We start from the raw sequence: 27663 nt of genomic DNA, 5'->3' as shown, positions 1-27663 counted from the left end.
TTATTTTGATTATAAAAAAATTTATGTTATAAAAATAAATATTTATGGTAATTTGTTGCATTTTAGTAGTTTTTATGTGTCCAACTATCTGCCGTGGTACATATATAAGATATCTCTGATCTACTATTAGAGCATCTTTCATCACTTTAAAGTTATCTGCTATTATATTCATTAGTGTCTGGCGACATAAAATTGTTGCACCAGGGGATAGAGTTTTAATCATCATGGTAAATGATGGATTATCAACCAAGGACATTGGCTGAACTGTATCAATTATAAAATCAATAATAACTTAATCAGTCAATTTCTGAGAAATATTGGCATTTGAATTATTAATTAATTTGGTTTGAATTGAATTAGTCTTTTTGGATGTAGAGTCGCCTGTATCAAAATTATTTAAATGTTTCTCCATTTCCTTAAAGCTAGTCTTATAAAATAAATACTAGAATGTAAAAATGCAATTTACCTTTTGGTGTTTCTTGAGGTTATAACTGGATTGATTTGATGGAAATATTTTTTTTACATTTTAAACAAATAAATTTGAAGCCAGTTTTGGGTTTTATATTTATTTTAAAAAAAATTTCAAATCTAGGGAATGGGAAATTTGTATTATAGCTATTAAGAACATTTTCTTCCCTGGTATCTTCCATTTCATTAATATCATTGTCTGAATCACTTTCAACGATTTGGATATCCATAGGCGATGACATTTTAAATTATTAACACGTGATTTAGGTTTATAATACAAATGAAAATATAAATTACAAATTGAAAATATATTTCAATTTCAAAGTTCTGGTGGCTGTGAAGCGGTGGTACATATGACTAGATTATATCTTGAAAATTTACCCTCTAATGAATCCTTAATTAAAATTGAATTCTCTAATGCTTACAACACACTCTCCCAAAACTCCTTCCTGAGTTCCTCAAGTAATCTTTTTCCCAGTTACACTAAGTTCTTTTATTCGTGTTATCAACAGCCCTTCACTCTTCAGTTTACCTTTAAAATTCCTTCCATTGTGGGCATTCAACAGGGAGACCCTCTAGGTTCCCTATTCTTTTGTTTAGGTATTAATAACATCATTAAATCCATAAATTCGGTCTGCTCATTATCCTTGCATTCTTGGTAGGGGAGACCGGGGTAAAACGATAGGCATTTTGCATATTTACCATAAAAATTTTAAACAAGAGTCAAACACAACAAATTATAGATCAATGTGTAGCCCCATCTCTCTTCTACAAGATAAAAAAAAGTGTAGCCCTCTACCTATAATATTTTAGGAGCTATGATTAGTTATGTAAAACTACTCATTTTCGTGGATAAGCACTAGGGTAAAGTGGTTAAAATAATATTTGACACATATTTATTGTTTTATTTAACAAATATTACAAATTTAAGATTTATTTATGATTTATATTTAAAAACTATTCGATACAATAAGGACATGTAAAATAATTATCATAATTAGCACATTTAGAATGTGCCCATTCAAGGCACATTGTACATTTTAGCCATTCATCGCCCTCGCGACTATTTTTATAGTTTTTATTACAAATAACACATAAACAATTATTTTTTGATATCTTTTTTTTTCTCTGAATTAATAATTTTTTTTTATAAGGTGTAGATGTTAATATTTTTGAATTCTTTTTTTTAGATATTTTATCCGATGAAATATTGAATAATTTTGGAATAGGTATTATAGATGAAGGATTGAATACTTTATTATAATTTTTTGAGCATGATGGTAACATATCTTGATAAGGTTCATCAATATCATCTGGAACAATTTCGTTCAATAATATAGATAAATCACTATCATTATTTTGAGTCACTGTAAGATTTTGAGTCACTGTAATATTTTCATCATTATTTTCAAATTCAATATTTGAGTTAGCATTTGAATTATTACAGCAGATATAATCTTGTTCTGTAAATATATTTGGGTTTAAAGGAAATATGCCACATGCTAAGAATCCATTTAATATATTATTTGATGTCACTGCCCTTGGTATTTCATTTTTTAACACTCCTGGAATATCATAAATCTGAAATTGTTGCCCCACATGATTTTTAGATTGAGCATTATTAAAATTATGAAATACAATATAATTTCAATTGAGCATTTTTATTAAAGTTACCAAATTAATAATATTTAGATTGAGCATTATTAAAATTATGAAATACAATATAATTTCAATTGAGCATTTTTATTAAAGTTACCAAATTAATATTGATATTTAGATTGAGCATTATTAAAATTATGAAATACAATATAATTTCAATTGAGCATTTTTATTAAAGTTACCTGATATTTAAATTGAGATTAAAATTATGAAATACAATATAAAACAAACAATATAATTTAATTACTTGTTTAGGCGTTAATCCCATAAATGACCTACTTGCTTCTAATATGTAGTCACACAATCTAGATTCTTCTTCATTTGTAAATATTTGTTTATGATGATCTGAACTTTTAATACCAATTTTACATCTCCTTCTCAACGTTGTATAAGGTATGTTAAATTTTTTAGCAGACAAATTTAATGAAGTATTATTTGTTATTTTATATTTTATGGCTTCATTTATTATATTTACATCTCTGTATATGGTTTATCTTTTATAATTTCTCATTATTTGATTGATACAATAAAAATTATAATAAATGAATTAATGAAAAATGAATGTGAATAATTTTATATTTTAACCGTTTTACCCATAACAGCTTTACCCCTAGGTGACATATATTATAAATATCGTTATTGCGTGACTTCTAATATAGCTAAAGATGTCAGATAAATTTTATTTTATAGCTAATACATTAAGGAACATGTGTGCCAAATTTTGAATCCTGAGGATATGTAAATTTTACTAAAAGCAAAATATACTAGAGAATGATTTTTATATTTTTTTGGGTAAAAAGCAGTTTTTTGACAAAATATATAAAACCAGGTAAGTTTTTTAAAAGATGAACATAGGTAAGAAATTAGATATATAAATACATCTTCACATTAAATTTAAGGTCTTTATACTCAATGGTTAAAAAGTTATTCGCGTTAACATTGTTACCCCGTCAATCGCTTTACCCCGGTCTCCCCTACATTGATGATGGTATCCTGGGAGGATCCAATGTTGAGGTCAATAAAGTCGTGAATATCATCAAGGAGGCCGATCCTGAGAAATCAGAATTTATCACTATCAATACTATCGAACCTAATTCAAATAAATTCAAACTAACGACCATTGATGGACTTCATCATTTGGGAGTCCTTGTTGGTGGTAACTCTGCTATATCTTCCTTCCTTCAGTCCACTCTGGATACTTTATTTGAGTTAGCAGATTTATTCTCCCTACTCATCTCTCATAAAGCCTTTCTTTTTCCTTGTGAAAATTTTTTTCAATATTCCCCGTATTCTTTACGCACTTCGTTCAACCGCCATATTTAAATTCCCCTTCCTCTTGGAGTTTATGAAAATGGGATCAAAGTCCTTATCGAATATTCTAAATCTTAAATTTGATGAAATAGCAAGGACACAAGCCTCTTTACCCACTAAGATGGGAGGTCTCGTTTCAGATCTCCGTCTGATCTCGCCTTAACAGCCTTCATACCCAATTGTCTTTTAACTAAAAATATAATAAATTCTAATTCTTTAAAACCCGACTCGTCTTATAATGATGCAATCAAATGGAAGATTCAAATTATTGTGGATCACCCTCTTCTTGAGCAGAAGGACTGGATAGGCCTATTATTGCATTCTGCGTTGAATCACTCCTTTCCAGAATGCAATTATTGACCGCCCCTTATTCTCCTCACTGCTTAATGGTTCAAGCCATAGTTTCTTGAAGCTATTCCGTCTGTTAATCTGCAATTACTGAACCAAAACGAGCTTGCTCACGCGCTCGGCATTCGATTAAATTGTCTAATTACCCAACCCCACACATGTTCAGGTTGCAGTTCTGCCGTTTTGGGTAGTGGTAGACATAGTCTTCACTGTCGCCTATGTAAAGGTCGAATAGTTAGACATAATCTGTGAAATTCAATAATCCTTAGAGCTCTGAGATCTGCTCAAATCCCCTCTACTCTTGAACCTTCCGGTCTTTTCAGATCTGATGTGAAACGGCCTGACGGGATTTCTCAAATTCCTTGGAAGAGCGGTCAATTCTTGGTCTGGGACTACTCATGTATTGATCCACTTGCTCCATCAAACCAAACATTTAATATTCTTGAGAAAAAGGAGTCACTCAAAATAGCGAAATATTCTTAAGTCTCTCAAGAATATATTTTCATTCCCATCATTTCCACAACCCTTACAACTTTTGGGAAATATGCCTTATCTTATTTCAAGGAACTTGGCTCTCACATTCGTCAACTAACCGGGGAACCCCGCGAAGCTTCTTAAGACAAAGACTCCCATAGCGATACACAAGGCAAATTATATTAGCTTAATAGGCAGTCTCATTCCACAAGATGATCCGTTTTAACCTCAATACTTTTTACTACCCCCCCCCCCTTCTCTTTTTGTTTTTTTCCTCCTTATTACTAATATATATAATATTGTATATTAATATAGTTTATATGAAAGTACTATAAAATATTTTTATTATGATATTATATTTAAATTTTCATGTTTATACTTACCTTCATTATATTTTTAAAAGTAACTAAGTAGCGCGCTAAAAAATTAAATAATTACAAAAAAAGTAGCCGCTATTAGCTATAGCTAACAAAAAAGATAGCGCGCTAAGTAGCTCGCCACTTTAACAACTCTGCCTCTGAGTTAAAATATCACTATGATAGATTAACTCACCCTTTGATAAATAGTGTTAAGGATGGAGTTGATTAATAACAAAGATCTTAATTACAATGTAATTTGATAGGGAGAGTTATATGATCATGCAGTTTTTTTTATATGACTGAAATTCTTGTAAATTTAATTTTTGATATTAAATTTGATTTTCGAATTTAAATTATGAATCGAATTTTAATTTTATTTATCTAATTTGTAAAAACCTGCATCCGAATTCAAAAAGTAACATATTTTATTATTTTAATATAAAAATGATTCAATAGTGAATCTCGATGTTATCAATGATATTTATAATTACCTTAAATGCAAAACCTACCCAACCTCCTATATCGGCGATCATGGGTTAAAAAGAAACTTTAGATTCAAATGTGCCAAGTTTTTCTTAGAGAATGACAAATTATACTATCACCTACATAATGCTGAAGTTATCTCACTCTTTAGCCAACAACAAAAACTTTTAGTCTCATTCCATGGAGGATGTGAGACAAATCTCACAGAAATGTCATTATCAGGTCACTTTGGAATCATCAAGACATAACTATTTATAACATAATTTTATAAACTGGTTTAAGTATTGTTTCTGAATTTTTATGAATATTACTGATAAATTCCACAATTTATAAGCAAGGATACAGTACTCAATATAAAAATCTCTTTCAATTAATAGAATATTGTTTTAAAATATTGCTCAGATTTAGCCTGATATGACCCAAAAAGCTTACAACACTTCTAAATGTACTTTAAAAACATACATTAGGTAGTAAATATTGCTCAGTTTTAACCTGATATGACCCAAAAAGCTTTCACCACTTTTAAAAAAAATTTATAACTTTAAAAACATATACATCAAGCAGTATCAATATACTCATCTCTCAATTGATAGGAAAAATTTTTTAAATTTAACCTTTAACAAATTTCTTTTAACATGCTTAAAACTTTAAAAAACAACATAGCATTTCAATTATGTCATTTAGATATTGGTGGCAAGGAATGAGGCAAGATGTCATTGACTTTGTAAAATCATGCGACCTATGTCAAAGATACAATTCCCGATTTGACAAAACAAGTTTGGAAATGCAGTCTATTCCTATTCCATCTAAGGTATGGACACAAATAGGGGTAGACCTGTGTACATTGCCAGAGAGCATTGATGGATACAAATATATTGCTATTGCTGTTGATTATTTTTCAAAATATATCGAAGCACAGCCTTTAAAGGATAAGACAGCCCATTGAGTGACCCTCTTTTTATATTCACTGTTATGCAGGCATGGCAGGATCTGATGAAATTTTTATGGTTGGTATAACTTTCATATAAATAATTGCGACTTTGGCTGCATTCATAGTGGAGACGGATCCGATTTTTACATCCGTTCTGTCAAAAGTCAATCTCATTAAAAATGATATATATGTTCATAGTGCGTCCGTTCCGATACCTTCCGTCTTAAAAACGGATCCGGCAAATTTTGAAGTCAAAACATTTTGACTTTTTGATCCGGCAAATCTTATAGAGCGTTATAACGTTACTTACAATTTTTTTATAGTCTATGAACATTTATATCATTTTTAATGAGTTTGACTTTTGACGGAACGGATATAAAAACGGATCCGTCTCCACTATGAATGCAGCCTTTATATGGTTAATGAGTGAATGTATGGAAATATTCTAAATACCAACCTAATTTGCTAAATACCGACCAAAATTTATTAAAATGTAATAAAACTCTTATTATTTAATATATTAATACGGAATTACGTGGTGTCCGGCCTCCTATATATTATCCCCCCACGGATGGAACCACCAAGTTAGAATAAGAAAAAAAACATGACCATTCCCGGGATTCGAACCTGGGACCATGGGATAAGTAAGCCAAGCTCTTGTCTACTAGGCCATAGAGGCTTTCCAAAAATCACGATTTTTCAAATATAATTATAAATACGTTTAATTTTTTATAACCAATGGGTATAAAGTCGCAATTATCACAACCAATCATAAAAAAAGTCGCAATTATTCTCAGTCGCAATTTTTTATATGAAAGTTAGGGAAACGAATTTTTATAATATTATGATATTTATCATATTTATAGATCCAAATTAATGATCAGGGGAGCGAGTTTGTAAACCAAGTGAGCAATGAATATCACAAACTCGTGGGAACCCAGCAGAGAGTGACAAGTGTCTACCATCCTCAGGCTAATGACATGGTAGAGAGAGCCTATCGTACTCCTCAAAATTCACTTTTGAAGTGTACAAAAGGCAATCAGAAAGATTGGCCCGGATTTCTCCCTGGTATTGTATTTGCCTACAATATATCAAGGCATGAATCCTCAAAATTTACGCCATATGAGATGATGTATGGCAGGAAAGCTTTACTGCCCTGTGAGGTATGATAACTATTTGTATAAAATTATTATACATAATAAATATTTAATTTTATTATTAAAGGATGATAGAGAACCAAATACAGATCTTGATGATCTTTCTGACATAGAGTATGAATGTAATTTCCAAAGAAGGGCAGACAATATGAAAGGCATATTCAAGACTGCAACACCAAAAGCCCGCCCACCCAATGTTTTAAAAAATTTTTAACCCGCTGGCCCAGCCCGCCCATAGTTTTCAAAAAAATATATACCCGCTCGCCCATTAATTTTTAACCCAAGCTCGCTTATAAAATTTAATTATGGCCATTCTTTCAATTTTTTAAGCATTTAATAAAAATATTTCAGCATTACAACCTCTACAAAAAGTTTATAATTTAGGTAATAAATTTAATAAATTTAATAATTAATTTAAATTATGGACAATTTATTTGATCAAATAGAATATTTATGAAAAAATATAAATATAAAATTGATATTATATGTAATTATAATGCAAAAATAATAATGAATCGACATTTTCTGGATTCAAACACGTTCTTCTTTGTTCTGAAAACCTTCCAGCAATGTTAAATCCTCCAGAAGAAGCATTAGTTGTAGGAATTGCCAATATTTTTCTTGCTATTCTTGATAGCTTTGGCAAATCTCTTTCTTGTCGTTTCCACCAAAGTAGGATATCCGTTTGAAGTATATTCTCTTCCTCAAATCAGATCCGGATTTCCCGTATGCAATATATGTAAAACTCTTTTTTGAAGTGAGTACGGAATGATTAATCTGCCATTCCAAAATAAAACACCATGCTATTTTTGTAATCGTTTTCATGCTATTCGGAATAGTAACAGAACAAAAACTATACACTTTTATAAACCTGACCTTGAGTTAACATTAGAAACAGATGCATTTAACCAAGGATTTGGAGCTGTACTCATGCAAAAATATGATAATGGTAACGAATTTCCAATAGCTTACACCTCAAGAATTTTACAAGACGCTGAAAAGAATTATTCTAAAATAGACAAAGAACCAAAAGCAATAATAAACGGCGTAGAAAAATTTCATAACTATTTGTATGGACCAAAATTTAAAATACGAACAGACCACAAACCTGGTAATAGCAAAAATTTAAGCTCATTAACAAACCAAAGATTATTACGTTGGGCTTATAAATTATCTGCATATGATTATGATATAATGTACAAGAATGGCGCTAATAATATAATTGCAAATGCTTTATCGCGAAACCCAATAGAGAAAAATGATGATAGAATAACAAGCGAAAATAAAACAGTCTTTCTTTCTTTCTTTCTTACTTATGACACATTAACTCTATCAAGAAAAGAACTTAGAGAGGAAACCGCAAGAGATCCAATTTTAAGAAAGTAAAAATATTAATAAATGGTACAAATATATAAAATCAAGTACCAGAATTACAAACTTTTAGAACAAGAATAGATGAAATAGAAAATGATGACGGTATTTTATTTTGGAATGGCAGATTAATCATTCCGTACTCACTTCAAAAAAGAGTTTTACATATATTGCACGGGTATTAAATCAATGAAATCCATTACGAGACATTATATATGATGGGAACAATTAGATAAAGATGTAGAAAAAATAGTAAAGTGTTCTTCACTTAAAAAAAACGATTGGTACTATAAAAAAAATAAATTATTATTGATCATTTAATTAATTATGATTTTTCTTTAGTTTGTTTTTGAACAAAAATTTTTAATTTCCTTAACCCGCCCGCCCATTGTTTAAATTTCTTAACCCGCCCGCCTGTAGTTTCAAATTTTTTTAACTCGCCCGCCTGCCCATTCTCAAAAAATTTTTTACCAGCCCATCCGCCAGCCCACTTAAATGGGTGGGCGTGGGCGGGCGGGCCGAAACCCCGCCCAATGCAGACCTCTAGCTCAGCTTAAGCAGTAACGAGATTATAAAACTCGTAATGCTGCTAAGAATGCACTTTATCACATAAATGATAAAGTGCTTGTGTGGAATAATCGTCGGGCTGACATGGAGGGAAAATGTTGCAACCTTGGGTATGCCCATATACAATTGTTAAAATTTTTAATAGTAAATTTATAATTTTTTAACAAAATATTTATACATATTTAGGCAATGTAGAAATATCGTCTTCAACAGGAAAAATTTTACAAAGGCTAATATAAGTAATTTAATGCACTATATAGAGGGGAACAAAGGTATTATTTTTTAAATATATGAATATAACTTTTTTAATGGTAAAGATACAGTCAAAAAAATTGAACATTGTGAAACTATAGGGGTGTTGAAGATCAAGGTAATATAATCAGTTAATTCATAAAATAATATTGAACAAATAATTAAGTTTGTAGGCTTATATAGTTGGAGAAGGAGAAGGTAAACAAATGCATTTGGAAAAAAAAAAAATATATTTTTAATTATTATATTTCCATTAGAAGAAGCACTATTTGAAGTGTGGAATAAAAGTTTCAGGAGAAAGTTTTATTTTTTAAAAATTGGAAAAATTTTATTTTTGATAAAGCTAAAATTCTAGGGTTGGAAATTAGAAAGGAGGACCGTGTCAAGAGAAAGGGTATAATATATAAAATTATTTAATATATTTTTTTGGATACAGATACTTTTGGTGAAGATCCAATAATAGCTTTTAAAAGTATAGTGAGAGAGGAAGGATATATAGGTGTACAAGATCAGGGTAGTAATATTTTTTAAAAATATGTTATTATTTAATTATCAAATTTAGATGACGAAATTATTGAGGATGCAATAATACCAAAGATAATTGGTAAACTTTTTCTGCCCACAACAAGGAACTGGTTCAATTTCAAAATAATTGGACGTTATCCCAAGATAAAATGTGGTAAATTAAAAGAGATTTTCACAACCGATCATATTGTGGGTGATGGGAACTGTTTTTTTAAGTTAGTATCTTTATATAATATTTAATTATTTACCATGTTTATAGATATATAAGTCAAGAGATATCAAATAGCCAGGATAATTATGATTGCCTGAGGGAGGAATGCGTTCTCTTTATGAGGAGCAAAGATTTCAAATTGGAAAATTTATAGAATATCCTGTAGAGGAATACCTAGTTAACAGAAATGTTATGGAAAACGGTGTCTGGGCAACAGAGGTGGAAATATTATCAGTGGCCACATTGTTGCAGAAAAATATATTAATCTATACCCAATATAAGCGCCCATGAAATTTTTTAATAATATTAAAATATTTATTTATGCAATGTAAATAACAATCATTTTGTTAGAATTATATTCCGAATCCCCATCTCCATGTTAAAATCTATTAAATCACCTTTTTTATTTCTAATAATTATTAACTAATTATGTACTACTGTAAACAAATTTATAATTAATAGCTGCTTATTTTAAAAAAATATATAATACTTTGCCGTCTGGCTGGCACCAGAAAATTTCATATTTTAGAAATATTTTATTTTCTTTATTTGTTATAATAAAATAACTGATGTAAATAGTATAAAATTAAGGCATATGATGAATGAAAAGGGATAGGTTAAGACATTTTTGTTTTTGTAAATTTATATATAATCATAAATATTTTCACATGAATATATATTTTAAAAAAATCGGAATTAAAAAAAATTATTTATTGCAACAATTCTTCTGCTATATGATATTTTGTCATTTAAGGTTGTTCTTGAAACACTCACACATTTTTCAATTGTATAACAATGTTTTCCCATAATTTGTGACATTCCGGGAAGCTCCTAAATATTTTTAACAGTTTAAATAAAAAATAACTATATTTAATGCGGAGTCAATTTATCACGACGACACTTTATCATGCTACACTTTATCACGCGACACTTAAAAATTATATATAAGAAAATTTAAGTGTAATGTTTTTGTTAACAATAATAAAAAAATTTATCTCTTAAAATTCTTAAAAAAAATATATTTATAATTTTTAAAAATTAAGGTTTTACATATATCCATAAATATAATAAGATTTTTTTCTTCTCTGTATATAGCTCAATTTTCTATATTATTATATATTAAAGAGTATATTTTTATTAATTATAATGTTAGAATTCGGATTTACATCAAAAAATAAACCTACCATCCTATATCAAAATAATGAATATACGAAATTTGGAACAAATAAAAATAAATCAATATGCAGGAGCGCCAAAAATAAACTCCAAATGCGATTCTTTTAAAACAACAAAATTGGGCACATCCGAGGAAAATATTTGTGATTTCGAACAGGAACCGATAAATGAGTTTAAGGCGGGATATCCATTTGCAGCTATGCTTGGATGTTATTTTCATTTAAAACAGAGCGTTATTAGAAAAATAGATGATTTGGGATTAAAAGAAATGTATGAGTCTAATGGTGAGTTTCGATTGTAGAGCAGGTGTTTATCGGCCCTTGCATATGTCCTAGAGGATGATGTTGTAAATTCATTTGATACCTTGACAGAAATATATGAAGAATTGAATGGCTCATCGCTTATTTCCTACTTCAAAGAAATAATTTTGCAGCTCCTCTCTATAATGTAAGATTATGTAACAAACAAAATTCGACGTTAGAAGGTGTCGCCAAACAACAAATTGTGTAGAAGGGTGGCATTATGGAATTCAATCCCTATACCAATGTTATCACCCAACGCTTTGAAAGTTTTTAGATGGGATTCAAAAAGATATGCAAAATCAAAATCTATATCTTCAAGTTATAATGCGGACAACACCGTACCTCTCAAAGAAATTATGAAGATATAGAAAAGATTTCAGATATGTGTTTTGAATTATCGACTAAAGGATCTTTAACATTCTTAAAAGCTGCAAGTAAATATTTTATAAATAATTTATTTTTTTTACTCGTGATATATTGATTTATAGTTATTTACTAATAAAAAGTATAAATTGATTCTTATTACTTATGTTCCTGTTTCCGTTGATAAGATGATAATTAAGTTAATGTTGTGTTTGGACCGATGGGTCCCCCAGTCTGAATGGGAATAATACAGTCCGTGATCGGGGGTCCGGGATGGTCAATGACTGGATCCAGGGGGCCGGGTTTTATCGATTTAGTCATGGAATCACTTGGACAACGTAAGTTTCAAAGTTTATTCGAATAAGTGAAATTACCACAAAAAGAAAAATTCAATTTAAAAACACGAAAAATATTTAATGATTAATGGTGTTTTGTTTTCCACCTTTATAATTTTTAAAACAAAAGGGAAAAAAAAATTGTTATTTAATCGCGATATAATCATTCATTTTCAAATGCAATATAAAAATAAGGTATAATATATTAAATTCATAACAAAATAAAGGAAGATGGGAAAACAAAAGAAACAAAAATAAAAGAAATAAGGGGGGATAGAACATAACACTCCTCCCCTCTTAAATAAGGCTACCCGGCCGTCGGCGCCGATTTCATTCTTAATTCTTACAAAAATAAACCAAAAGGGCATTCGCCGCACCGCTGGTTTAGAGCGGATTTAATAACGAAGGTAGATCCTACCTTAATAAAATAAAATAAACGGCATTCGCCGCACCGCTGGTTCAGAGCGGATTTAATAACGAAGGTAAACCCTACCTTAAGTCAATAAAATAACTAAAACGGCATTCGCCGCACCGCTGGTTCAGAGCGGATTTAATAACGAAGGTAAACCCTACCTTAAGTCAATAAAATAAATAAAACGGCATTCGCCGCACCGCTGGCTTAGAGCGGATTTAATTACGACTAAATTTTTAAAACCCGTGGAGGACATAAAAAAAAAGGGATTTGTAACAGGTGGAAGACCACACAAAAAAAAATCAATATATATAAAATCAAAATAAAAAAAAATGTGTTTTTGTGGGAATACGGCATTTTCCTCCCCTCTTAAATACGGCTATCCCGGGGTGGTAGGTTGTTGAATTTGTTTGTACGCTCTTCTTCTTGATTTTCGGGTTCCCGTCGAAGTCGGATATCTCGGCGATGGTATCGTCGGGCTTTTTGAGCTGTTTCCGCGTAATAAACGACAGATTCTAGAACCTCTATTATAGTTCCTTTTTCCCATCGTGGGTTGGGAATGCTTGGGGGTGTACGCACCCATACTAGATCCCCATTTCTTAGATCAGGCTGAACCGGGTAGTGTGTGGTGTGAAATGCTGATTTTTCATGGAGGAGGTCTAATGGTCGTCTGATCTTGCGTCCTAGATATCGCATGGCTGGGGTTTGCTTCGTGGTTGGATGTGGAGTGTTTCTATAGGCTATTAGAAAGTTGGTTAGCTGGGTTTGAATTTCTGTGCGGGGAAACCCTCTTATAGCATTTTTAAAGGTTCGTACGAATCGTTCCGCTATTCCATTACTTTGGGGGGAGTACGGGGGGGGTGTAGATATGGGTTATTCCATGGCGGTCACAATATTGGTTGAATTCGTGGCTCTGGGGTCCGTTGTCGGTTATGAGGTTTCGCGGATAGCCTAGGTGATTAAAAATGCATTCTAACGCTGTTAGGAGTGCCTTGGATGTAGTGTTATTCAAGCGGGCTATTTCTGGCCATTTGGAATAGGCATCTACTAGAATTAGCCAATGTATTTGATGTATGGGTCCAGCGAGGTCGACTTATACAATTTCTCTCACTGTGCGGGCGACGGGCCAGTGGTGTAGTAATCTCTGGGGGAAGTTTTCTTTGAATAGTTGACAACGGTTGCACATTTCACTGATTTTTGTGATATCCTTATTTAATCGGGGCCATCAGACATAAATCCTTGCGGTTTCCTTCATTCGAACAATTCCCGGGTGTCCACTATGAATCTCTTGTAAGATAGCGGGTCGTAAGGTTTTCGAATGTACGTTGGGCGCCAGTGTTGTGTTGGGACCGATGGGTCCCCCAGTCTGAATGGGAATAATACAGTCCGTGATCGGGGGTCCGGGATGGTCAATGACTGGATCCAGGGGGCCGGGTTTTATCGATTTAGTCATGGAATCACTTGGACAACGTAAGTTTCAAAGTTTATTCGAATAAGTGAAATTACCACAAAAAGAAAAATTCAATTTAAAAACACGAAAAATATTTAATGATTAATGGTGTTTTGTTTTCCACCTTTATAATTTTTAAAACAAAAGGGAAAAAAAAAGTTGTTATTTAATCGCGATATAATCATTCATGAAATTGGAATAATAAAATTATACTTATGAAAATTGAAATAAGTTTTTTTCAATAAAAAAAATAATTTAATTTTTTTAAATATCGAAATTTAAATGGAAAAGTGAAAAAATCAGATATTGTCAAAATTTAACTTTTCAAATATATTAAATTAAGTTTTAAGTATATCATGATAAAGTGTCGCGTTATCAAATGACAGAGTGATAAGGTGTCGCATGATAAAGTGTCGCATCTCGCATGATAAAATGTCGCTAGGCGATTTTATGTACATAAATTAATTTGAGGAGTATATGTGGTTACTATAAAAATAGCTTAAATTACCTATGATTGATATATCTTTGTTGGGAACTTTAAAATCAGTTAATTTTATAGTTTTATATAGACTATAGGCAATAAATGGTGTTGAAATTCTTTCAGCACATGTTCCTACCAATATTTTGTTTTGTTCAATTTATAATACTTTCCCTTCTAAATATTTAGGACAGATATTAGTTCTATCTGTTCTATGGATAGATAATAACACGTGATCACCTAAGATAAAGTTATTTCCAATTATTAGTGAATAAATTATATTTTGACGCCCACGATCAATTAAATATGAAATAAAAAAAGATATTAGAAATACTATTCCCAATATTATTGTTAGCACAACTATTTTTCATGTAATTTTGTGGCCAATATTTTTTGAACGTGGACTATTAGTAATATTGACAATCTGGAAGCGCGAATTTTTGTTTTAAACCTTTGCTATTTTAATAGCAATGTATATGCGTTCAAATAGTTTTCCTCATTGGTAAACAATAAAAAAGTCACGGCTTATCTGTGAATATATAAATAAATATATTTAATATCCCCTCTTTCCCTAATCGTTAAAAATATAATCAACATTTCCTTAATATCAAGGAAAATCGCTATCGATATTTAATTATATTATATATAGTTTTTAATAATTTTCTAAATAAAATAAGATCGCCCTCGACTCAGTCTAATTTTTAGAAAAACTAACTTTTAAAAGGGAGTTAATATTTTTCCAGCCTAACCCAGTATAAATTTGTTAATTTATATTATTTTATGGCCTTTGGATGTTTGTAAATAGTTTAAAAGGAATTTATTGGTAAATAAAAAATATTAATATTTTAAATTTTATAACTCAGAGCCCTATACAGAACTAGTATAATGTATTAGAATACAATATTTTTAATATCTAATAATTATATGATAAATATCATTTTTATTTCTTACTCCTTATATTCTTCAACTTGAAGCAAAAGAGCATGAAAAGGCTCAATAATTGTTAAATCTAATGTCATTTTTTTTATAAAATATAGTGAATAATTTTACCTTTGCAATCTGACTCTTCTGATTCACAAGTAAATAAACCTCTGCTGCCAATAGTATCTAAAATTAGGACAAATAATTAATTAATATAAATGTTGTTATTTTATATCTTGCCCATGTCGGTATATTCTCTGATTGGACGAGTTGCACTAACAAGTTCAATATGTTAAATCTCTAACAATATTATTAAGAAATATAAACTATTACTATTTGAATCTTCTTCTTTAATATAAGTATTTAGATTTTTATATTCTCTAATATCTAACATTTCATGTACAATAAATTATTTTTATAGCTTACCTAATTCTGTAGGCTCGGTAAGGTGCAGAGAATTGTCAGGAATATGATTAATAATGGTTAAATCTATTTTATTCGTGAACAAATATTTGGGTAATTTTTACCATTGCTATCGATCGAGTCCTCCACATCAAACGTAGTGGCATATTTCTATTTTTATAGCATCTAAAATTTAGACAAATAATTAGTGGAAACAAAAGGTTTATATCACCAATTTCAATTATCGAATAAGTTATCGAAATCGAAAGATGCATTGTCTCAACTGATAAGGTGTTTCAATTACCCACATATCTTATATTTTTAAAAATTATTCAATTTATGCATTAAAATTTATCTTTAATATAATTATTAGATCTTGAGGGTTCGTTAGAATCGTTTAAAAAAAAATTCATAAATAACATTATTTTTTACTATTGGCCTCCCTTGTATTGGATAATCCTATATCCTTAGAATATGAAGGAGATAAAAAAATAAGTAATCGATTATCAGAACATGATGTTAAATCCATTTCATTTGAACTAGATATTTTTTTGATTATCATTACGAGCATAAAATACCTGGTAAGGTGTGCTCTTAATGATTCTACTATAATTGTTATTTATTTTCGAAACAATTTTGGGAGGCTGGTGGGCCCTGTCAGTTTTGTAAATTTCCAGCATATACGCTGGTATGCGCGTTTCCAAAGTAAAATGTGCTCTTTCGATAAGGAATAAATTTTTTAAAATTTCGACAATTCCTTCTGCTTTTTTTGATAGCAGAGCACTAGCGCTGGTAAATTTGCTCATATGTTCCTTAAGGTGAAATATGTATTTAGAGATCCGATCTGGGGTAGATGCTGTTGTAATATTCAGTTATTATTATTCAAATTGTGATAATATTCAAACAAATATAATGTTTTATTAAAATTATTTAAGTCTTAGACTATGCAAATGAGATGAAAACGCGTTATTGTCGATTTTTCATACTTTGAGGGTTTAACAATTGGAGTTACTTTTTATTTTTTAGTTATAAATTTCTTAATTTTTAATATTTTTTTTAAATTTCATTTTTTATAATTTTATTATGTTTTCACTGTATAATAATTATTATATTATTTATAATTATTCAATAAGGTTATGGTTATATATATTTAATTATTTTATTTTTCTTTAAGGGGACATTCATTTTTTACAATGGTGCTGGAGTGTAGATGTGTTCTTGAGCAACTTCAACATTCAGTCTAATTCCAGGCAATGGTTACATGGGAACAAGAAGTGTTGTCAAATTGCATTCTAATGCAAATATTCGAAAAAAATAAAGAAGTAAGAATAATAGTTTGTAATAAAAACATTTCGAGAATTATAATTAAAATTTAAAGTATTGGGAAAATTAAAAGAAGAAAATTTATCATTAAATAAATTTGAAGAAAGAGATTTAGAGTTATTTTAAAGTTGTAGGTTGAAAAAAAAAATTATTTTACGGTAGCTCATTTAAATTTCGAACTAATTTTTGTAAATATTGATAAGATTATGATACAAAATGGTGTAGGAATATAATGATCTAAAATGAAAAACAAAGAATTATAAAGAAGTTTTTGTTATAGTTATTTAAAGGTGATAAATTATGAATTTTATATTTAAAAGTTACTGGTAAACTAGAAACCAATTGAATTTAACTGAATATAATTGATGAGATGTTTTAGATTTTATATTATAAGTTATTAAAGAATTGATCACTAGAGATAACTATGACAAAGAAAAAGAAACATAAATTGTGAAGATTAAATAAATTTATTTGTAAAAATATTTTATAATTGAAAATATGAGAAGATTAAAATTAAACAAATTTTGCTAAGATATAATTTAAAAAATTCGGTGAATAATATTAGAGACTGAGACGAATATACATTTATTGTTAGAAAATAGTTGATGTTGTAATTAAATTCTTATTAAAGATTTGCGTATAACTTTTATTTTAAGGGCTGCGAGAGATAAAAGAGCCTCAAGGATCTGATATGTGAATACGATACGTATAAGTTGATAATATTTAGTAAAATATTAGGTTGTTGATTAACCAAAAATCTTCATAAAGAGAAACGGCTTTCATCATTAGAAAATTTATGCCGCAATCAAGCTCAATTAGAGATAGGATTTTTATTTTGAATCATTAATAAGATCTGAGGTCATTTAGGCAACATTATTCTAATAATAGTAAAAAGAAAAACAAGAGGAAAATAGAGAAATACTAAAGAAGAAATGATAAAGTTTATCTTAAATTGTTTTAATGGGTTTTTAGATATAAGAAAATATCGTGCAGAGTGGAGAAATAATTTTTTTTTGAATAATGATGATATGGATACGAAATAATTCGGAAGAGAAAAAGAAATTTTTTTTGATAATTAATTAGAATAAGACTATTAACAAGAGTGTAAAATGAAAAAAAGAAGTAGGAGAATTTAAGAAGTTTAAAAAAGAAGAACTGAGTGTAAAATAGTGATATATAATTGTGAAATAAAAAGTGCGTAAGAAATATAATTGATAGGTTATTTTAACAAGTTGTGCTAGAGTTATGAGAATCATAAATTTATGTGTTTTAAAATTGATGATATACATAATCGATTTATTGATGAACAAGTGACAATTATGAGAATCATAATTTTAAGTGTTGAAGATAGAAATAATTGATTTGTTTTTTAACAAGTCTGAGAAAGTTATGAGAATCATAAATTTGGTATGATTTGTTTTTTAACAAGTCTGAGATAGTTATGAGAATCATAATGGTTGGGTGTTGAGAATTGATGATAAACGTGATTGAGTTGTTTTTAACAACGAGAGTGAACGAAAAAGAATAAAAAAGATATTTATTCCAGTTTTTTTTAAACAATGGACGTGAATCACATAAAGGATAAGAAAAGAAGTAGACATTTTATTTTTCTTTAAAGAACAGGAGTGTACAAGGATTTATTAAGTAAAACGAAATAAATGCGTAATACCACAGAAGACAATTTTTTGGTAATAGAACTAAAAGATTTTTAGATTCAAGATTTTAGATCTAAATTCAGCTTTAGAAATGGTTGCCAAAGGATGTGGATTGATAGCTAAAGGACAACTACCGGCATATGGTTCAATGAAGATATGGGTCCGGGGTTTATTGGGGGTAAAGGGGTGGTAGAATTTGACATAATGATATAATTCATTTAGCATATTTTGACTATATATTATAATTTTAAAATTTAATTTAGAAGAAAAAGTGAAATATTTTGAAGTTAAACTATTTAATAGATTATGTAAGGAAGAATTAGTTTAGAGGCGATAACCTTATACATTAAGACGAAGTATATTTTAATGATATATTGAAAATTTGAGAATAATAAGAAAAAGTGATAAAATATTTCAGAAGTTATAAAGGGTTAAATAGATTATTTTAGGTAGAAATAGATTAGATGCGATTACCTGAGACCTTAAGACGTAGATCAAGTGACAATTGCCAATTGTTTACCGAAACTTCAATGTAAGATAAGGAAATCGACAATCATAGGAACAAGAATTCGTGAAAACAATCTTATCGCAGACAAATTATCGTCAATCGTTTACCGAGATAATGTGCTAATCATTATTTACGAGAGACCGTTAGAAACAAGCAAAGATTAGGATAATTTATCAAAAGAATTTAAGACAGACTATAAGAAACAAAAGTTGAAAAAGAGATAGAATTCATCGATATCGTTTACAAGCAATCGTAATCAATTACCAGATATAGTCAATTACCGCGATAAAGAGTTATTAGTCGCAAGAGAACGTAGAAACAAGCAAAGACTAAAATAAGTTATCAAGATGATTTAAAACGGCCTTTAGAAGAGATAAAGATTGTGGTATCAATCAATAATGGGTAACTAGCAATCGTGGACAAACAACAGAAGATAGAATTCAAGAATTTCAAGCTATAATCGGATACAACCAGTCGTTAGAAACTAAGAATACTAGACAAAGGACAGCCGTCTTCGAAATTAAAAGACATTAAAGATTAAGAAGAATTTGTGAGGATACAAGATCAGTAAAGTCGAAATAGAAAGAAAATTGGTCATTCGCAGATGGTGGGTACTTAAGTGGAAGGATGTTGTAATATTCAGTTATTACTATTCAAATTGTGATAATATTCAAACAAAGATAATGTTTTATCAAAATTATTTAAGTCTAAGACTATGCAAATGAGGTGAAAACGCGTGATCAATACTTTAGGTTTTAACAATTGGAGTTATTCATTTTTTATTTTTTAGTTATAAATTTCTTAGTTTTTAATCTTTTTCTTTTTAATTTTTCTTTTAAAATTTCATTTTTTAACTTTAATTTTATTATGTTTTCACTGTATAATTATTATTATATTATTTATAATTATGCAATAAAGTTATGGTTATATATATTTAATTATTTTATTTTATTTTTCTTTAAAGGGACATTCATTTTTACAGATGCCATATCAATTAGATCAATTTCCACCCTCCCCCCGATGGGTTTATTTTAATAATTTTATTTACCAATAAATTCCTTTTAAACTATTTACAAACATCCAAAGGCCATAAAATAATATAAATTAACAAATTTATACTGGGTTAGGCTGGAAAAATATTAACTCCCTTTTAAAAGTTAGTTTTTCTAAAAATTAGACTGAGTCGAGGGCGATCTTATTTTATTTAGAAAATTATTAAAAACTATATATAATATAATTAAATATCGATAGCGATTTTCCTTGATATTAAGGAAATGTTGATTATATTTTTAACGATTAGGGAAAGAGGGGATATTAAATATATTTATTTATATATTCACAGATAAGCCGTGACTTTTTTATTGTTTACCAATGAGGAAAACTATTTGAACGCATATACATTGCTATTAAAATAGCAAAGGTTTAAAACAAAAATTCGCGCTTCCAGATTGTCAATATTACTAATAGTCCACGTTCAAAAAATATTGGCCACAAAATTACATGAAAAATAGTTGTGCTAACAATAATATTGGGAGATAGTATTTCTAATATCTTTTTTTATTTCATATTTAATTGATCGTGGGCGTCAAAATATAATTTATTCACTAATAATTGGAAATAACTTTATCTTAGACGATCACGTGTTATTACCTATCCATAGATCAGATAGAACTAATATCTGTCCTAACTATTTAGAAGGGAAAGTATTATAAATTGAACAAAACAAAATATTGGTAGGAACGTGTGCTGAAAGAATTTCAACACCATTTATTGCCTATAGTCAATATAAAACTATAAAATAAACTGATTTTAAAGTTCCCAACAAAGATATCAATCATAGGTAATTTAAGCTATTTTTATAGTAACCACACATACTCCTCAAATTAATTTATGTACATAAAATATAGTTATTATTTATTTAAACTGCTAAAAATATTTAGGAGCTTCCAGGAATGTCACAAATTATCGGAAAACATTGTTATGCAATTGCAAATTGGGTTGCATGAATAAAATGTACGAGTCGAGAACAACCTTAAATGTTCAACGAAATGTCATATAGCATTGAAGAATTGTTGCAATAAATAATTTTTTTTAAAAATATATATTCATGTGAAGAATATATTCATGCGAAGATATTTATGATTTTATATTAATTTACAAAAACGAAAATGTCTTAACCTTATCTATTTTCATTCTTCATATGCCTTAATTTTATACTATTTACTTTTTTAAGCATTCTCTTTTTAAATCCCTTATTTTGTGGCCTTTTAATTATATTCTATTTGATAATTTATACCAGTTATTTTATTATAACAAATAAAGAAAATAAAATATCTCTAAAAAATGAAATTTTCTGGTGCCAGCCAGACGGCAAAAAAAGGAAGGAAAAGTATTATAATTTTTTTTAAAATAGGCAACTATTAATTATAAATTTGTTTACAGTAGTACATAATTAATAAATAATTATTAGAAATAAAAATATAATTTATTAAATCCTCATGGGGATGGGGATTAAGAATATTTAAAAAATATATTTTTTTTTAAAGATTCCGAATAAAACGCATGGATTCAAGGTAAATGATTCCGTATCCAAATATGACATATATAAATTTAAAATTAATTTTATAAAATATATATTAGAGTTTGTTAGGGCCATAAAATGAGCGATAATAGATTTATATCAGAGACTTGCATAAGTACCAATTGCATGGCCAGGTCCGGATTATATTTTTTGGCCCAGCTAAAATTTATTTTTTTTCAAAATTTGTTTGGATCCGGTCCGGGTTTTATATTATTAGGCCTGGCATGGTTTTTTTTTTAAATTTCCAGGCCCCACCCATATTTTTTTTAAATATATATTTTTATTTAATTTGTATAGCTAATAATAGAGATATAACCAGGGATTTTTTAAAATAAATATTTTAAGAAAAATAAATAAATTAAAATACGCCCTGCAGATTCCTGATTTATATAGTGCATCTAATATTAAAGTTACCACTTAAAAAATCATTTTTTTAAAAAAATGACCAAGTTAAGCCACTCTGAGACCCTATATATCCGCATTTAATATAGTTAAGTGGCTACACTTCATTAATTTATATACCAATTTTTAAAAAAATCTGAGATGATCAGGTTGTAAAATGATCGATTTGATATGAAATGACCCCTTTATGAATTCTTGTATAATTTATTATATTTATATTGGAAAATATTATTTTTATAATAACTAGACATATAAATAAAATACCTTTTTATTTAACCCTTTCGCGCCCAGCGAGATCATTTGTCATCAAAATTTTTAATCAATTAATTTTTATATTTAAAAAACGAATAGTTGCTATTTAGACACATTAATTTACAAAACAAAATTTATTCTTTCATATTTTATCATTAACCTGTCAAAATCATTATTTTATTATATCAGAATATAAGTTCAAAGTTAGGTATTTTAGGCGCCAAAATTTTTACACTTTTACATCGATTACCATTCTATATAAATATATATAAATCAAAGGTAAATAATATTTTTATGATAGATTATTACTAGTATTTCATGTTTAGTAAAAAAAAAATTAACAATAACTATTTTTTATTTGATTTTTTAAAGAAAATCCAAATTGGTAACATTGGGATTTTCTTATATAATTTTTTCCATAAATTTTTTAAAATTAAATATTGAAAATATGATATAGTAAGAATTGAATATAGGCTATTTTCCATTTAGCAAGCCACTATAATATTTGCAAAAAGTTAAAAAAGTGAAAATTTTATTTTATATTTTTTTAAAAATTTAAAAAATTTTTTTTAGATGACCTCAACATGTAATATACCAGAGGGAGATATATCTGATGTATTGATCTAAATATGACCTATGATATTTTACCAGATATTGGGTTGGAACTGGAAAATTATGATAATGATATTATCCCAAGTAATAGGAAAACCCTATGGCGAAATAAGGATTTATATAAATATAATACAGAATTTAAACAAGAATTTTTGCCTCCACCTGATAAGGAAATTTCGCCTTACAAATATTTTAAAAAATTTATAGACGATGATATTATTAACAATTTAGTAGAGCAAACGAATATTTATTCTTTTCAATTATCTGGCAAATCAACAAAAACAAATAGTAGTGAAATTGAAAAATTTCTCGGAATTCACCTTTATACGGGCATTGTTAAATTGCCATCAATAAGGCAATATTGGGCTATAGAGACAGTGATTCCTCAAATTTCTCAATGCATGACAAGAAACAGATTCTTGGAATTGAGAAAATAATTTCATATTAATGATAATAATAATATAATCCTTAGGGGCCAGCCTAATTATGATAAACTTTTCAAACTAATACCATTTATTAGTGCATTAAAAATGAACCTGAGAAAGATTCAATTAGAGGAAAAATTATCAATTGATGAAATGATAGTCCCCTTCAAAGGGCGATGTGAATTTAAATAATATATTAGCTCAAAACCGCATAAATGGGGAATTAAAATTTTTGCTTTATGTGGATCATCTGGAATGCTATATGATTTCGAAATATATTTAGGGAAATGCACAAATATAAAAAAAACTTTGATGGGAATTAATGGAGATATTGTTATACGACTATTAGAAACTGTTCCCCCACATAAAAATCTAAAAATTTACATGGATAACCTTTTTTCTTCATACAATTTAGCAGTTGCGCTCAAAGATAATGGCTTTATCATGTCGGGGACCATTAGATCTAATCGATTATTAGGATGCCATCTGGTTGATGATAAAATCTTAAAGAAAAAAGGAAGAGGGTCCCTTGATTATAAAGTGGATTCTAATAATAATATTATAATTTGCAAATGGTTGGATAACAAATCGGTTATCACGATATCATCATTTATGGGTATAAATTCCATATCACGAACAAAAAGATGGTCGGTATCTGAAAAATCTTTTATTAATGTCAAAATTCCGGCTATAATTCAAGATTATAATGCTGGTATGGGCGGAGTGGATTTCCATGATATGTTAATTGAACTATACAGAATTGACATAAAATGGAAGCGTTTTTACATGCAAATTTTCTTTCATTTATTAGATTCCTGTGTGGTGAATTCGTGGTTACTCTATAGACACCACATCAAACAGAAAGATGATAAATATATATCTCTTTTAGCGTTTAAAGCTCGGATAACTAAAGGATTAATGATGGTTGGAAAGGAAAATTATGGAAAAGAAGGTAAACATAATTTGAAGATTGAAAAAAAAAGAAGAAATTGAATAGTTTTCATCCAATCCCAGATATTAGATTCGATAAAATAGGGCATTGGCCCTCGGCGGCTAACAGACAAAGATGCAAGAATTGCAAAAATGGTTATACCAGATTTGAATGTTTAAAATGTAAAATATCTTTATGTTTAAATAAAAATCGCAATTGTTTTATTTCTTATCATTCAAAATAAATTGTATATTTTTTTACATATGAATATCCCAATGATGACAATTGGTAACATTTTATAATTCTATATATATACACTTTTTAAAATAAAAAACGTTGAAAATATGTTATTTGCGTCTTATTTAACTCAGTTTTAGAAGAAAAAATTTTTTTGTTCACGGGAAGTATGTCGGGCACAAAAGGGTTAAAAAAAATTATATTCAAGAATCAGCTAAAGAGTTGGCTTATTGATCCACTTCGAGATGGAGTCAATTTTTCAACTTGAAACTTTAATCAAGTCATGTATAAGTAAACTTGGCTCAGCCATTTAATAACACTATGCATATGGCAAAGAAGTTTAACTGCATAAAAGACTTATTTTATAAATTTCAGACTATTTTATAAAATATCACAAATATTGCCTAATTGCACACATTATCAACAATATATATAAATTTAAATAATTTTCATGTAAAAAATTGAGATAAGGCTAACCAGAAAATACTTTATTAGAATCCAAAATGTCAAAACTAACAGTCCAAGCTTCATAATCATGACCCTGCCATTTATCAGTTGGTTTTATTTTGGTTGAATTATTAACATGTAAATCACAAAATATTATATTTCCATTAGAACTTGATGCTACTAATTTCTTTGATTTGGACCTATCACATTATATAAAAATAGAATTGAATCAAAATTGAAAATGATTAAATTTTGTAAAAAACTCAAAATCATTGGTTTCACAAATATAAAATTTATATAACTCAAATGTATTTACCCTAAAGATATAGCTAATACTAAACACTCTTCATTTATGAGATAATTATGACTAATAATCTCAACTTTTTTATCTAAATTTACCTCATTCAAACTAATAATACCATCTGAATGAGCACATGCTAATTTAAAAAAATATATAAGCAATTTTTTTTAATTAAAACCTAAAATTCCTTCATTGCAATCAATCCATTTGAGATCTAATATACCACTTCCTTCATATATAGCTAATGTGCATATTTTTTGATGATCAGAATCATAATTACATATATGAAATCCTCCTTGGCGAGTTTGATTAATGGATGTGGGTTGATCATCCTTTATGCAGTTTATATTAAAGTAGAATATTTAAAAAAAACTAATTTATAGGTTCCAATAGCAATAACATTTTCAAACCCTTTTAAAGTACAAAATTCAATTGAGTCAATAGATTTATCAATATTCAATTGAGCTAACAATATACAATTCATTTGCAAAATAAGGAAATTAATAAAATCGAAGACGCTCAACTCAAGAAATGTTCAACTGAAGGAATAATTGGATGAACTATATTTAAATTAAACAAGTATCAGCATTATAAAACAGGACTAAGTAGTAGCCACACTAGGAAAGAGGGGGGGTGGGGCAGTGGCTCGGACACCTTGAAAAATTTATAGAGCTCCCTCAAAATATAAAAAAATTTCATATGAAATTTAATAGGTCATTTTAGATAATTTGCTAAAAAAAGAAGAAATTAATTTTGTAAAATGTTAGCTGAGCTCTTGAGATTATAAAGGCTAGTGATTCCCCTGACGCAAGGGTCAGAGAGATATGGGTTAAGTTAAGGTTTTGAAGAGATATAGGTTAAGATTTATATTGGTGTTTTAGAATATTAATCATTCTTATTAACAACCTATCTAATCTGACAGATCATGTGATTATAAATAGGCGAATAAAAACTAATGACATATAATTAAAACCATCACACCTAGACTGACGATTCGGTCATAATGATGCCTTATTAAAGGGTTGCAATATCCGAAATATTAATTTATTTTATAATACAACGTGTTTTATTAAAAAATAAACAGAAGTAACTATTTATTAGAAAATATTATTTACAACAAATTTTAAATAATTATTTACAATAACATAATTAATTTCCAATGTCAGAGAATGTTCTAATTTTTTGTAAATAGTATAACAAATAATAATTTATTACACTTCATCCAATTATTTTTAAGTTTAACTTAAATTTCCTCAATAAACATCTTTGTTAATTTACGGCTTCTGGGTGAAAAATAATGTAGTATCCTTATCTGCTTCATCTTCTGGCACAAATATTTCTGTAACTTCCGATGAACTTTGAGTTGAAATAATTGAACAATCTCTTAGCTGATCTGTATCCGAAATGTCTCTTGGGAGTTTCAACAATATACGAATACAAACTCTATCCTCTCCTTTATCAATCCCTTCTTTAACCTTTGAAATTATCTTTGTTTACCCAAACGATTGTGAAATCTCGAATTATCTCTCTTTCAAAAATAAGATTATAACTTAGTCTCTTCCCATTTTAATCTCATGTTCTACAATAGGTCTTATCCAATCTAAACTAATTTTCAATTGTCTTTCAAATATAATCTTGGCAGGAGATCTCTCCATAGAGTTATGCTCCCACAGTTGATAGATTTTTAAAACTTATGTCAAAGCCTAGATTATATTGACTCCATAGGCGTAGCAAAGGAAGGGAGACAAGGGGAAATCTTCCCCCCTTAAGAAATTTATGACTTTTTGTGAATATCAATTTAAGCTATTAAAAATATCCTCCTTTGTCTTTTCCACACCCCCTGTCTCCCAAAATGTATCAATATACCTTAAACTATTGATTATAATTCATATTTTTGGAAAAAAGGAAATTATATATAATAAAAGTGAAACCAAAAATGTTTTTTAGGAAATGAAATATAAGCCAAGGATAAGACATAAGACAAAAGTGAAATGTGTTATAGTTACTATTAATAGATTCATAAAATTATTAAAT

General features: G+C 28.6%; 1 protein-coding gene across 1 annotated transcript in view; it reads right to left on the bottom strand.

Moving 5' to 3' along the window:
- The window catches only part of LOC135922138 (diphthine methyltransferase-like), a 36405-nt gene extending 10285 nt beyond the window's left edge, over positions 1-26120 (bottom strand). The window contains exons 1-4 of the mRNA XM_065456554.1: positions 26003-26120; positions 25808-25961; positions 25645-25765; positions 25359-25528 (exon numbers count right to left, since the gene is read on the bottom strand). Of these exons, the coding sequence (XP_065312626.1) occupies positions 25359-25528; positions 25645-25765; positions 25808-25961; positions 26003-26113 (556 nt within the window). The 5' untranslated portion in view covers positions 26114-26120. The remainder of the gene's footprint in view (positions 1-25358; positions 25529-25644; positions 25766-25807; positions 25962-26002) is intronic.
- Positions 26121-27663: the final 1543 nt, after the last annotated feature.

The sequence above is a fragment of the Gordionus sp. m RMFG-2023 genome, chromosome 1, assembly GCF_954871325.1.
Source record: "Gordionus sp. m RMFG-2023 chromosome 1, tfGorSpeb1-WG-v2, whole genome shotgun sequence".
Taxonomy (NCBI): domain Eukaryota; kingdom Metazoa; phylum Nematomorpha; class Gordioida; order Chordodea; family Parachordodidae; genus Gordionus; species Gordionus sp. m RMFG-2023.
Note: the sequence above shows the minus strand (reverse complement) of the source record. Positions and strands in the feature narration are given on the sequence as shown.